Genomic DNA, 14,456 nt, shown 5'->3' on the forward strand with positions numbered 1-14,456 from the left:
TTTTTTTTTTTTTTTTTTTTTAATAAAAAGACTTGCCAGAGATTTGCAAATGGAATTGACTTTTTAATTTTGTTATTCAGAGTTATTTAATGATGTTTACTTGAATAACCTAAACTCATCAATTATTCCTCCTTAAATAATATGTTTCACTAGGGTCATGTGCTCATCACTTCTGTAAACACTATATTGCATTAGTATGTTCAGATTTTTGGCAGGCTCTTCCTACCAAGTACTGCTGATGGTCTGCAAAAGCATTTGTGGGCTTTAGAAGTATGTTGTGAAGGTGACAAGTGCTGTTATTTTTTAAGGATTTTACAATCTCATTCCTTGTGTAAAATCACTATATGATTTCTGGCACTGCTTTCTCAATATTGTTCAGAGATAAGGATGAATTCTGGCCAAATCCTTGCCAACTGTGAAGACAGAAAGACGCTGTAATAATTGTAGCTAGCAACTCCTCATTGCTTCTTAAGACTATTCTAGAAGTATGAATGGGTTTCTGTGTACTCTTCAGTGGTGTTAAGATTGATTTAGATCATTCAGGATAAAACAGTCTTATCCAACAGTCTTGACTGAGAGAGTTCAAGCCTCTGGTTTCTCTAAGTATCCTTTCTTAGCTATTTGCATTAGATATTGGCTCACAGTCTTGGTAATGTGTGTGGTAGCCTTCTGACTATTCATCTATTCCTTGTATGAGCAAGAGAAAGCGAGAGAGAAAGAGACACACAGAGATAGGTATAACATTTTTGGTGGTCTAGCTATGCCATGATCCTTCTGTCCCAGCCTCCCTGTTGCTAGGATCGTCGGCATGCACACCTGTGCCCAGTGTGCTCGGGTTGGCCCAGGAACTGAACCTTGGCCTTGCATGTGGTTTCCAGCTGCCTCATATGTAGCACAGAGATTTGCCTGTTCATTTTTGGTAGTATAGGTGGGGCTCCCTACTTGATGTTTAGTAGGAGGGATAAGACTGTCTTCACATTGTTGTAAACATATCACTTTCATTTTAACATTCAACTTAATATAGTCAGGATAATATACTTTAGAAACTTAAATATGTAAGCATTTATGGATTTTAACAATGGATTTTTATTATAATGAGTTACTAGTTTATATCCTAAGGTGATGGCTTTTCTCAATTGCAGCATTCTGGAGACGTTATACTGTACAGGGTGTTCACTCAGTCTGGGCTATGTATACAGGTGCACACCCAAGAATCTGGACTATAAGAGGGACTTGTTTTGCCTCAGTGTTGAAGCTGTTGAAAGGTAAGTTTGATATGTAAATGATTGCCTCATAACTGATTTCTCAGAAAGTTCAGTTTGCGGAGAGAATGGTATGAAAACATCAGAACTGTCTATACTGGTTAAAACTAAATGTTTTCAAGTAATAATTTCTGACAATAAAGCCAGCAATTTTTTTGTATTGACCTAATTTATTGATATCAGAAGAGACTCTTAAATCATGAAAGAAAACACTGAAAAATTTCTTTACAGTAAGAACTATACTTAGTTGTTTTAAATTGAATGTATTATAGTTTAACAGTATTGTTTTCCAAAGCATTTGTGTGATCAGTGTGTATTGTTGGGTGGCTTTGTGGTGCAGCGGTAACGCACTGCTCAGGAGAAGCCTGGTCCCATTTGGTGATTGTTGTTTGAATCCCTGGCCTAGTCAGCTCGAACCATGCTGGGTGTACACACATTCCCAGATTTGATGGGCTGGAGGACTGGAGGAAGAGGATCATAGCATGACCAGACCCTGTGGAGGCTCAGCTCCCTCCTCCTCTTTTTCTCTCTCATGGACACACATGTTCTAGCATGAATAAAAAGAGGGGGGGGAATATATGATCTAGTTTTTTTTAACCACTAGATTTTAGCGTCCTAGAATATTAAGACATAGGAATTTTAAAGCTGGTTAGGAAAGAAGTTCCTTAAGTATTCTGGAAAAGTGGAAATTGCAATGTCCAACTATAATTTCTTATTTAATTGTCCTTGATAACCTGCAGTTTTGCTTCTTTTTTGAAACCAGACAGGTTTAAATAAAAATTATATAATCTGCAAATTTTTTATGGGCCTTACACAAAAGAATTCCTTGTTATAAAACATGTAGGTTTATTTGTAGAGATACTGTTTGTTTGTTTGGGTTTTGTTTTTTAGAGAGAGTTTTTGCTATAGGGCACGTGTGCTCACTTGAGAGACAGACAGAGACAGAAAGCAAGAAATCATCACCCAGAGGGGATAGCCACGCTGCGATCCCTTCTCCAGTCTTCTCTTGTAGTTTTGGGCATGTACTTATGCGTTTCTAGCGTGAATTTTAAGCCTCTGGGTCCGGGATTCAAACCACGGTCATCTACATGGGAGTATAGCCCAGCGATGTAACCATTACATCATCCGCTGGTCCCACTTGTTTTGATTTTAATACACAAATAGATTCAGGCTCTAACTAATGCTTTCTTAATCTCCTTGAGAATTTTACTGAGATTTGTGAAAAGTTAAGAGTGCACAATCATAACAATAAAATCATTTTTTTCTTTTAAGTTTATTTATTTCATGAGTGAGAAAAAGAGACAGAAACAGGGACTCCCCCCGCACCCCCATCCCCCCCATCCCCCAACAGGGTCTCATTATGCCTTGATCCTCCTCTGAACCTTTCAGGCAGCCAAGATGATGGGTACTCCTACAGGTGTGCCTAGCATGTTCAGGTGGATCAAAACATGGAGCATAATTGTGGAAGTTGCCCAAATGTGGGTAATCAAGAGTAGACTCCAGTATCAACTCTGTAGTACAGAAATAATGTGCTGCTCAAGAGAAGCCAGTTCCTGTATGGTGACTGGTTTGGATCCCCAGCCCAGTTAGCCTGATGCATACCAGGAGTGCCTGTAAGTACCCAATTCCAGTGGCTGGAGTATTGGAAGAAGTGGGTCATGGCATGACTAGACCCTGTGAGGGTGTTCATCTCTCACTTTCATTCTTACATGCATTCATGTGGGCTCTTTCATGAAAACTTGACTCTACAAATCATTTTTTATTAGAAGTCAGCTTAAAAGAATTTTTTTTTTTTTTAATTTTTGAAAAGTTAAATAAAGAAGGACATGGTGGCATCTTAGGGTGAGTAGCTTCTTCAAAATCTTTAAAACTTGCCCTTGGAATTTTGAACTATAGGGACTAGCAAATAGTGTAATGGTTACGTCGCTGGACTCCCATGTAGTTGCCTGCGGTTTGAGTCTTGGACCCAGCAGCTTAAACTCATGCTGGGTGCATGTGCATGTGTACCTAAAATTCTGAGAGGCGAATGGAGGAAAAGGGATTGAGGCATGGCCATCTCCCCCTGGAGAGGAGTGATTTTTTTGCTTTCTGTCTCTCCAGTGGGCACACGTGCCCTGTAGCAAAAATCTGTCTGTGATACCACTTAATAGTGTCATATGCTTAGAGTTTAATCATATGAACTAGCATAAATTTAGTATTTGTTTCTTTTTCATATATTAACTTTGTACTCTGTTGTACTTTAGTTATATTTTAGGGTCCTCTGAAAATCATATTGTGCCAGAAGATAAAGAGCTTTTTAATCTTGAAAGCAGAGTTGAAATAGAAAAGTCTTTAAAACAGGTATTTTATCCCATTATGTTTTATATCTTTTTAAGAATAGTTTTCTCTCAGCGAATAAGTACTTTTCCACAAGTAATAATACTCACAATGTTATCTGTGTTTATCTTAGCATTTTCTTGATAAAAAACTGCTTATTTTATTTCAGTTATTAATAAAGTTGGCTTTTTGGGAACCACATTACAAATTAAGCTAAAGTTTACAAAATAGGAAGGCTTTTAATGCCCAAATCAGCTATATGCAGTTGTCCCTCTATTGCTGGGTTCTGCATCTGGATTCAACTAACTGTGGATCAAAAAATAAATTTTTAAAAATGTTTTTTGTGTCTGTAGTGAACAGGTGTAGAATTTTTTCTTGTCATTATTCCATAAACAATATAAAATGACAGCTATTTACTTAGCATTTACATCTTATTAGGTATTACAAAAATTAAAATATTTTATTGATATCAATTGATACTGTGCACTCACATGTGAAAGTAATTTTGTACCCTCCATTACTTGTTTTGATTTTAATACACAAATAGATTCAGGCTCTAACTAATGCTTTCTTAATCTCCTTGAGAATTTTACTGAGATTTGTGAAAAGTTAAGAGTGCACAATCATAACAATAAAATCATTTTTTTCTTTTAAGTTTATTTATTTCATGAGTGAGAAAAAGAGACAGAAACAGGGACTCCCCCCGCATCCCCATCCCCCCCATCCCCCAACAGGGTCTCATTATGCCTTGATCCTCCTCTGAACCTTTCAGGCAGCCAAGATGATGGGTACTCCTACAGGTGTGCCTAGCATGTTCAGGTGGATCAAAACATGGAGCATAATTGTGGAAGTTGCCCAAATGTGGGTAATCAAGAGTAGACTCCAGTATCAACTCTGTAGTACAGACATAATGTGCTGCTCAAGAGAAGCCAGTTCCTGTATGGTGACTGGTTTGGATCCCCAGCCCAGTTAGCCTGATGCATACCAGGAGTGCCTGTAAGTACCCAATTCCAGTGGCTGGGGAATTGGAAGAATGGGTCATGGCATGACTAGACCCTGTGAGGGTGTTCATCTCTCACTTTCATTCTTACATGCATTCATGTGGGCTCTTTCATGAAAACTTGACTCTACAAATCATTTTTTATTAGAAGTCAGCTTAAAAGAATTTTTTTTTTTTTTTTAATTTTTGAAAAGTTAAATAAAGAAGGACATGGTGGCATCTTAGGGTGAGTAGCTTCTTCAAAATCTTTAAAACTTGCCCTTGGAATTTTGAACTATAGGGACTAGCAAATAGTGTAATGGTTACGTCGCTGGACTCCCATGTAGTTGCCTGCGGTTTGAGTCTTGGACCCAGCAGCTTAAACTCATGCTGGGTGCATGTGCATGTGTACCTAAAATTCTGAGAGGCGAATGGAGGAAAAGGGATTGAGGCATGGCCATCTCCCCCTGGAGAGGAGTGATTTTTTTGCTTTCTGTCTCTCCAGTGGGCACACGTGCCCTGTAGCAAAAATCTGTCTGTGATACCACTTAATAGTGTCATATGCTTAGAGTTTAATCATATGAACTAGCATAAATTTAGTATTTGTTTCTTTTTCATATATTAACTTTGTACTCTGTTGTACTTTAGTTATATTTTAGGGTCCTCTGAAAATCATATTGTGCCAGAAGATAAAGAGCTTTTTAATCTTGAAAGCAGAGTTGAAATAGAAAAGTCTTTAAAACAGGTATTTTATCCCATTATGTTTTATATCTTTTTAAGAATAGTTTTCTCTCAGCGAATAAGTACTTTTCCACAAGTAATAATACTCACAATGTTATCTGTGTTTATCTTAGCATTTTCTTGATAAAAAACTGCTTATTTTATTTCAGTTATTAATAAAGTTGGCTTTTTGGGAACCACATTACAAATTAAGCTAAAGTTTACAAAATAGGAAGGCTTTTAATGCCCAAATCAGCTATATGCAGTTGTCCCTCTATTGCTGGGTTCTGCATCTGGATTCAACTAACTGTGGATCAAAAAATAAATTTTTAAAAATGTTTTTTGTGTCTGTAGTGAACAGGTGTAGAATTTTTTCTTGTCATTATTCCATAAACAATATAAAATGACAGCTATTTACTTAGCATTTACATCTTATTAGGTATTACAAATAGTCTAGAGATGATTTAAAGTATTTAAGAGGATGCACATAGGTTTTGTGCAAATCCTATGCCATTTTACATAAGGGCCTAGCCCATCCTGGATTTTGGTATCTTTGGGGTCCTGGAACTGATCCCAGAAGAAACCAAGGGATGACTGACTATTCTAAAATTATTAAACTAAAAATATATTTTTGAATCAAATCAATTCTCCATTTGATTCAGTTCTTATGGTAAACACAGCCATATTTTTGAATTTTAGCTTCTTTCAAAGGCCAGATAGTGAAGACAGTGATGAGTATATAAAAGAGCTAATTATATGTTGAGAGCTGCTGTTAATAGTATGATGTCTTACTTAAATAAAATTTAGTGTATGCTCCTAAACAATTTCATTAAACAAAACAGTGTAGAAAGAATAACACATTCAAATTATATAAAGCACAATATATTCAAATAGAAGTAACTATCTTTTAATAACGGTTAATCATGTATAGTTTTAATCATATTCATATATGTATTTCTTTATCTTCTTTTTAAATTCAATAGATGGAAGATGTCTTGAAAGTATTAGAAACGAAGCTATGGGAGATGGAATCAAAATTGTCCTTTACTGGTTGTAAGAGCTGAACTCTGTTCCCTGATTTCCATTCTGCCCTTCTTTATTTGCTAAATAAAAAAGAATTATGGAGTTACTTTTCAGACTATGTTTTATGGTAAAGAGGTGATTTTTTTTTTTTTTGAGAGATTTTTGCTATAGAGTGCGTGAGCTCGCCAGAAAGATAGAGACAGAGAGACAGAAAGTGAGAACCACCCTCCCGGGAGAGGGTGGCCATGCTTCGATCCTTTCTCCTCTGTTCTCCTCTCAGGATTTTGGGCATGCACACACACGCGCCCGGCATGAATTTTAAGCCACCGGGTCCGGGACTCGACCACGGTCAACTACATGGGAGTCCAGTGACATAGCCATTACGCTAACTGCTGGTCCCTAGCACAGATAAGAGATTTTAGCTGTAAGATTCATGTGACTTCTGGCTGCACAGGTTAGAGTACTCTAAAAATCATTTTTAGGTATTATTACAAAGATGTAGGTAATTGGGCTCCCTTATTCCTTACAGTCCATCCATACCAGGGCAGGAGAGGTGATACAGTATTTGTGGCCAATCCACACATCAGGAAAACTCATTTCAGTAATGAAACTTAATTGTACTTATCTTTGGTGCTAATAAACCTCTATTGTGGATCAAGCAATATATTAGCTCAGGTGCCCTAGTGGGTATACCTAACTGGGTCTTTGGTTAGCTTTCCATCCCTTATGTGCATTTTGTGTCTGGGTCCTTCAGATGAAGTTAGCTAACCACCTATAAGGCACAGATGGAAACCAGCTCACACATTTGGGTCGTGTGGTCTCTTTGAATCATCCAGGAAACACAAGAAACAGTCCTCATTTTTGGCCTTTGCCTGTGATGTCACTGAAGGAGTTGCCTTACCATTGCCTTGGGGGGGAAATCCTTGAGACTCCCAGATTTCCCACCCCGAGGGGTCTGGTGGGACTGTTTCATCCTCTGTGTGCTGCATGGAGACACAGCAAAAGAGGACTCTTCCACCCTCTTCAGGTCATCTCTTGGGGCCACCTGTTTACCTGAAGAAGACTTGGCTCTCTTGGCTTTGCATGAGGTCTCATTACCATGTGGTTTTTAAAAAACGTTTCCTGTTTATCTACATAGTAAAACCTTGAGTTATTTCTGTTCCTTGTAATTGAAAACCCAAAATGTAATGTGCAGTCATTTCTGCCTAGTAAGACCAGGTAAAGCTCTGCCTATGAGCAGGATTGAGGGTCTGGAAGCAGGAAAGGGACATCCCAGCCCCAAACATGTGGGACCCTGCAGAGGCAGTAGACCGGATCATCCCAGAATCTGTCCGTTGGCTATTTTGTCGAGTACTTTGGTATTTAGAGAGAAGCTGTGGAAACTGATATCAGAACCTGTTTTGTGGCCTTGAAAGATTATTGTAAATAAGCATGTCTGCAGCGTTGCACATGAGTTTCATCTCAGAGTGTGGATTTGGGTTCTGTGTTATCAGCAAATTCTGTTGCATGTGTAGAGCATTGTACTTGGGTTTCATCCCAGAGAACAGGTTTGGGTTTTGTGTTCTGAGGAAATTCTGTCATTGCCACACATCTGCAAGGTAAAGTGTCTGCTGTGGTGCAGGGTAATGCACTGCTCAGGTGAAGATGGAACCATACAGTAGCTTTAGGTTCAGTTCCTGGGTCAACCTCTACACACTAGGCATGTGCACCCACGATCCTGGCTAGCTGAGAGGACTTCCACAGTAAGACCCTGTTGGGGGGCACTTGCCTTTTTGTCTTTCTTGTTCTCTCTATAATGAAAGAAATAAAGAAATTATTCTGTGTAGTGTCAATGCCTGGAGAGTGCCCTGCTTGGATGATTCTGTTTTAAGTGCAGGGCGTTTAATATGAGCAAGATTAAGATGGTACCTTCTTGCAGAATCGCAGATCTAGTTATTCAGTAGCAACTTCTGGAACCAAGGAGCCACGTGTGAAGCTTTTCTCAGCTTGTATTTGAGGGAAGGTCTTAGGGAAACAGAAATTGGGAGCGAAAGCCCCAGCTTAACTGCTTTCTTAGCCATGCAACCTGGGGTGAATCATTTAACCATTTTGAGCCTCTGTTTCCCCATCTGTGAAATGCTATTATAATCTGCCTACATTGCATCAAGGATAACCAAATTAGATAATGTGTATAGTAATATTTTTCTTTTAAAAATAGTTAATACTGGGACCAGCAGTTAGTGTAATGGCTATGTCGCTGGACTCCCATGTGGCTTACCATGGTTCATGTCCCAGACCCAGTGGCTTAAAACTCACGCCGGGCGCATGTGTGTGCATGCCCAAGATCCCAAGAGGAGAATGGAGGAGAAGGAATTGTGGCGTGGGCATTGCCCTGGTGTATGATTTCTGTCTTTCTATCTCTTTGTCTCTGTCTAGTGAGCACACATGCCCTATAGAAAAAACCTCTCCCCCCCCAAAAAAAAGTTAATACTTACTGGATTTATTTATTTTTCTAGTTACAAATATGTGAACACTGAGGAAATTTGAAAACTAGCACAAAGGTGAAAATAAAACCCACACAAATTAAAGCTAAAATAATTACTATTCACATTTTGGAGCATTTCCTTCTAGTATTTTTTTTTTTTTCTTTTAAAAAAGTTTTTCTGGAGGGTGCCCATACTCTTCAGATAGAAGAAAGTGAGAAAGCACCCACCATCAGAGATGGGCATTTCACAATCCCATCTCCATTTTTCCTTTTGGGAGTTTGGACATGCATGCAGTGTTTTCAAGCCATCAGGTCTGGTTCTCAAACTGCCTGATCAGCCATATGAGATCCAGTGGTCTTAACTACCATTCCATAGTCTGGTTCTTTTTTCTTTCTTTTTAAAAATTATCATTTAATTTTATATATTTATTATTACTATTGTAATTTGCTATGGGGCACATGTGCTCATCAGAGAGAGAAAAAGAGAAAGACAGCAAGCCACCAGCTCCAGGACTTGAACCAGTCAACCATGTGGGAGTCTAATGCGTTAACCACCATGCCACTGGCTGGCCCCATTTCAAATTTTCTTTGAAATTTGTCAGGTTGTGCATGCTTGCCAGAGAAAGGCAGGAGGGGAGAAAGTATCGCCTCCCTTATGGGGCATGGTCACAACTCAATCCTGTCTCACCATCCTGTTGGACTTGGTCACGCACACATATGTGTCTGATGCACTTCTTAAGTTGCTGGGTCCAAGATTTGAAGCACATGGTCAGTCATATGGGATTCTGCTCCCTTAACCACTAGACCATGGGGCCAATACACTAGTTATTCTATAAGGAAATTTGGGGTCATACTGGACATATTCGTTTAAAATGTCTGTTAAATATATTTTGGTATCGTTAAACATTGTTTCACAGCCTGGGTGTTTACACCTGCCCAAGATGAGACACCGTATTTGAGAACTTTCTCAACCCAGGACCGTGGCTTCCACAATACAGAGCATTGTGTTACTGCTGAGCCACCAAGGCTGGCGTAAATATTTGTTTAAACATCATAATGTGGTATGAAAGTCATACTTTTTAGTGGTTTATTTAACAATGACTTTAGTCATCAAATAAAAGATGGGCATGAAAGAAATCTTACATCAATTACCTCTTTGTCTAGCTCCTGTGCTGTATAGGAGCCAACTTTTGAGACCCAGTTAAGTTCTCAGGAATTTTGTGAGCTGCTTGTTAAATTCCTAGTCACTTGAAATTGTCTATGATAGGGATATGTATCCAGAAAAATCCAATGCTAAAAAATCAACCCCTTCCCACCAGAACTGGTTTCCTAGTACATTACTGTATATTTTTAATCTCCCACCATGTTGTTTGACTTAAAGTATAAAAGAAAAAATGACTTTTTTTCTAAACACTGAAAAGTCCAAGGTCTGACATCTTTTCATTTAATAAGTCTAAGATGAAATGCTGTATCTTTTTATTATTTATTTATTTATTTATTTATTTATTTGCCCTAGAGCATGTGTGCTTACTGGAGAGAGACAGTGCCAGAGAAAGGGAAAGTGAGGGAACCAGCAGTTAGCGTAATGGCTATGTTGCTGGACTCCCACGTAGTCGACTGCGGTTCGTGTCCCGGACCTGGTGGCTTAAAACTCACGCCGGGCGCGTGTGCGTGCGTGCCCAAGATCCCGAGAGGAGAATGGAGGAGAAGGGATTGTGGCGTGACCATCCCCCCTGGGGGGTGATTTCTCGCTTTCTGTCTCTATGTCTCTCTCTGTCTGGCTAGCGCACGTGCCCTACAGTGAAAATCTCTCAAAAAAAAAAAAAAAAAAAGAAAGGGAAAGTGAGACACACCCCACCCCCCCAGGGAGGATGGCCACACCCTGATCCTTTCTTTTCTAGTCTTCTCTCAGGATTTTGGGCATGCACACATATGTGCCCAGCATGATTTTCAAGCCATCAGGTCCAGGACTCTAACTGCAGTCAGCCCTGTGGGAATTCAGTGCCTTCACCACACCACTTGCTGGCCCCGAAAAGCTGTGTTTTGAAGATTTTAGGGATTACAGTCACCATTACAGTCATTATCTCTTCTGGAGAAAAAGCAAAATATGTAAAAGTAAGTGATTTAAATTTTTACATAAGTTGTCAGTGTTATATGCATCACTTTTGTTTTCCTGAATATGATAAATAATTGGATAGCTGCTTGTGAACAAGCAGAAAATGTTTGCAATGGCTTTTTGTTTTAATTTTTTTTTTTGCCCCTGAGGGTTTGGACCCTAAGGTGTCTTTTTTTTTGTTAATCATCAATGCTTTTTTTTTTTTTTTTGATTTTTCCGCTATAGGGCGTGTGCGCTCACCAGACAGACAGACAGACAGAGACATAGAGACAGAAAGCGAGAAATCACTCTCCAGGGGAAATGGTCACGCCACAATCCCTTCTCCTCCATTCTCCTCTCGGGATCTTGGGCACACACGCACGCACGCCCGGCATGAGTTCTAAGCCACCGGGTCCGGGATGGGAACCGCGGTTGACTATGTGGGAGTCCAGCGACATAGCCATTACACTAACTGCTGGTTCCCAAGGCAGATGAGTTTTGATGCCCAAGGCAACAGAAGTCTATCTTGCTCTGTCTCCCGAGAGATCCATTCATCATCTGTGTTTATTCTCCCCAGGTCCCTTACTGATTGAATCACGCTCACCTACACTGAGGGTGAATCTTTCACATCCAGTCTACTTGACTTGCATGTTAATCTCTTCTGAAAATACTCCCACAGACACACCCTGGGAAATGCTTCATCAGAAATTTAGGTATTCCTTAGTCCTCTCAAGTTGACACCCCAAACCATCATACTGAGGAAATGATGTGCTGAATTTCAGAGTTTCTTTGGCCTCAATGTGATTTCAAAATTGCCTCTCCTGATTTACTTGAAAAAAATTAAACAATAACTTTTTTGTGTTTTTTTTCTAAACAGTAAGCCACTATGGCTTTTAGATATCCTCCATTTAATTTTACGCAGAGAAGGACAGGTGCCCCGTGAAGAGCTCTTCAATGTTCTATTTCCTGTAAGCTGAGAGGAGATGAGATAGCTCGGAAGGGGTCAGTTCTTTTCATACTGCCATCACTCTCACGTCTCTCCATTAACTCTGTCCACCACTATCAGAAACTGTGGGCTTGTAATTTGGGAGGCTTCCTGAGAATAATAGAAAAGATGAAAAAGTAGAATGTGTGTTGGAACATTTCTTTTTTATTTTCTTTCTTTTCTTTTGGAGAGGTTTTGCACTCACCAGAAAGACAGAGACAGAGACAGAAAGTGAGAAATTACCTCCCAGGGGGATGACCACGCCACAATCCCTTCTCCTCCATTCTCCTCTTGGGATCTTGGGCACGCACTTTCATGCACCCGATGTGAGTTTAAGCACCAGGTCCGGGACTTGAATTGGGGTCACCTACATGGGAGTCCAGTGACATAGCCATTACACCAACTGCTGGTCCCTGAGTAACATTTCTAAACCAATGAAAGTACATAACCATTTTAAAGAGAAGTCTTAATGCAATTTTCCCAGGGTTTTCCCGTGAAATGGGACAATAGCTAATTATATTTTTCTAAGAGATTTTTGCTTATAGGGCATGTGTGATTTCAGGAGAAAGAGACAAGAAGTGAGAAATCACCCCCCACAGGAGGGATGGTCACACCACAATCCCTTCTACTCCGTCCTCCTCTCAGGACTTTGGGCATGCATGCATGTGTGCCCTGTGTGTTTTATTTTTTTTTAAAATGTATTTATTTACTTATTTTAATTTAACCAGAGAGGGACAGAGCAAGAGACACAGAGAGAGAGGGAAAGTGAGAAAGCAAGAGGCCAGGTTTGGGACTTGAACCATGGTTGGCCATGTGGGAGTCCAGCGTCCTTAACCACCATGACACCTGCCAGCCCCCTGTGTGAGTTTTAAGCCACTGGGTCTGGGACTCCATCTGCTGTTGACTACATGGGAGTCCAGTGATGGGACAATAGCTTTTGACTGTTGGACCTGCTTCCTGAGAATGGGTTTTCTTTTTAAAGAGCATTTAATCATCATTTACTATGTACCAAGTACTGTGCTTGAAATTCCACATGTGTTCTCTCACTTCATTCTCACAAAACCCTCTCACATAGGAATCACTATTCCCATTTTACAGATGTAGACACTGAGATTTAGGGAAGGTAAATAAATTGCCCGAAGTCCGTCTTGGCTAACAAATGGACCCAGTGTGTTTCTTCTATGTGTTGTGGCCCCTTCTCTCTACCCTGAGCTGCAGTTGTGATATCTGTTTTCTTAGCAGTAAAATATGTAAAGGGAATTTGTACCAGTTAATGCAATGTTAGCAATCTTTCATCAGTCTTATGGGCTGTACATAAAGAAACATAGTCACATAATTAGTGTTCATTTAACGTTCAATGGAGTGAATTAATATTGCTGTGTATCTTTCTCTTTTTCACCAGAGGGTACATGCATTCACTAGAGACAGAGGGAGAGGGAGAAAGCACACCCCAACCCCTATGGGATTTAGTCATGGCACAATTCCTTCTCTGTTTCTCCATCCCTCAGGGTTTGGGGCACACACACTTCCCCAGTGTGTTTTTTAGGTTGGCAGGTCCAGGATTCAACCACAGTTGGCCGTGTGGGATCTGACTGCCTTAACCAATAGGTTGCGAGGCCTGCCCACCATGCATCTAATTAACATCTTCAGCTTCTGTCCACTCTGTGTTGGTTCATTGGTTATTATTTTATTTTTTTCTTAGTTTTGCTATAGGGTGTATGCATCTAGCAGAGATAGGGTAGAAGAGTGGGAAATCACCATCCTATAGGGGATGGCCACATCACAATCCCTTCTCCACTATTTTGGGATTTGGGGCACAAATGCACATTCACCTGGCATGTTTTTCATGCTGCTGGGTCTGGTACTTGAACCACTGTCACAGTGGCTGTCCCAGTGATTGGTTACTTAAATGTTCATGTGGGATCCATTTGCCTTACTCAGCACACCACTGGCTGTCCCAGTGATTGGTTACTTAAATGTTCACTTATTTATTCCATGAGTGAGAGGGGAGAAAGAGGGCACAGAGAGAAGGCAATCCAGCACCTCCATCGGGGTCTTAACACTGCCATAAACCTGTGGCTTCAGCCAATCTGGACCGTGTGCCTGTCCTACTCAGGGAGGTCTCAGGATGCATGTAGGCCCCTTCCCACGTAGGTCTGCCTTGAAGAGCATTGTGTTTTACCACCGGGCCACTGTCCAGCCCTGGGGTTCTTTATCTGACCTGCATGTTTGCTTAATACTTCTCTTGGTGACATCCTTCCCGCGGCCCAGCTACCATCTGAATTGCTGTCCTATTTGTGGCTGTACCTGTTCACAGCTTTGGCACTGACTTTGTGGTCATCTGCTCCATTTTGCTAAAACTACTCTCTTGAGGGTCACCATCTGTCTGAAATTCCTAAAACTTCCAACAATTTAAAATAGTTCTCTCCTTCACAATTCCATCTATTTTTTAAAATTTTTTTCTTTTTCTTCCTTCCTTCCTTCTTTCCTCCCCCCTCCCTCCTTTCTTCCCTCCCTCCCTTCCTTCCTTTCCTTTCCTTTCCTCTTTCCTCTTCCCCCTTTCCCCCTTCCCCTTTCCCCTTCCCCCTTCCCCTTTCCCCTTTCCCCCTTCC

At 40.3% G+C, this 14,456-nt stretch overlaps 1 protein-coding gene across 1 annotated transcript; it reads left to right on the forward strand.

The window, feature by feature from the left end:
- Positions 1-985: 985 nt before the first annotated feature.
- LOC102474981 (protein Mis18-alpha-like) lies at positions 986-6,397 on the forward strand. The gene is made up of 3 exons (XM_006155281.3): positions 986-1,265; positions 3,506-3,602; positions 6,261-6,397. Exons 1-3 carry the CDS (start codon positions 1,123-1,125, stop codon positions 6,339-6,341), a joined length of 321 nt encoding a protein of 106 aa, XP_006155343.1. The 5' UTR covers positions 986-1,122; the 3' UTR covers positions 6,342-6,397.
- The last annotated feature ends 8,059 nt before the right edge of the window (positions 6,398-14,456 follow it).

The sequence above is a fragment of the Tupaia chinensis genome, unplaced genomic scaffold (genome assembly GCF_000334495.1).
Source record: "Tupaia chinensis unplaced genomic scaffold, TupChi_1.0 Scaffold000443_1, whole genome shotgun sequence".
NCBI lineage: Eukaryota > Metazoa > Chordata > Mammalia > Scandentia > Tupaiidae > Tupaia > Tupaia belangeri.

Excerpts from the sequence above, each read along its gene's own strand:
- LOC102474981 (XM_006155281.3), top strand. The coding sequence starts at position 1,123 with ATGGCTTTTCTCAATTGCAGCATTCTGGAGACGTTATACTGTACAGGG. Across the intron at positions 1,266-3,505 it reads AGTGTTGAAGCTGTTGAAAG|TTATATTTTAGGGTCCTCTG; the intron begins GTAAGTTTGATA and ends GTTGTACTTTAG. Across the intron at positions 3,603-6,260 it reads TAGAAAAGTCTTTAAAACAG|ATGGAAGATGTCTTGAAAGT; the intron begins GTATTTTATCCC and ends TAAATTCAATAG.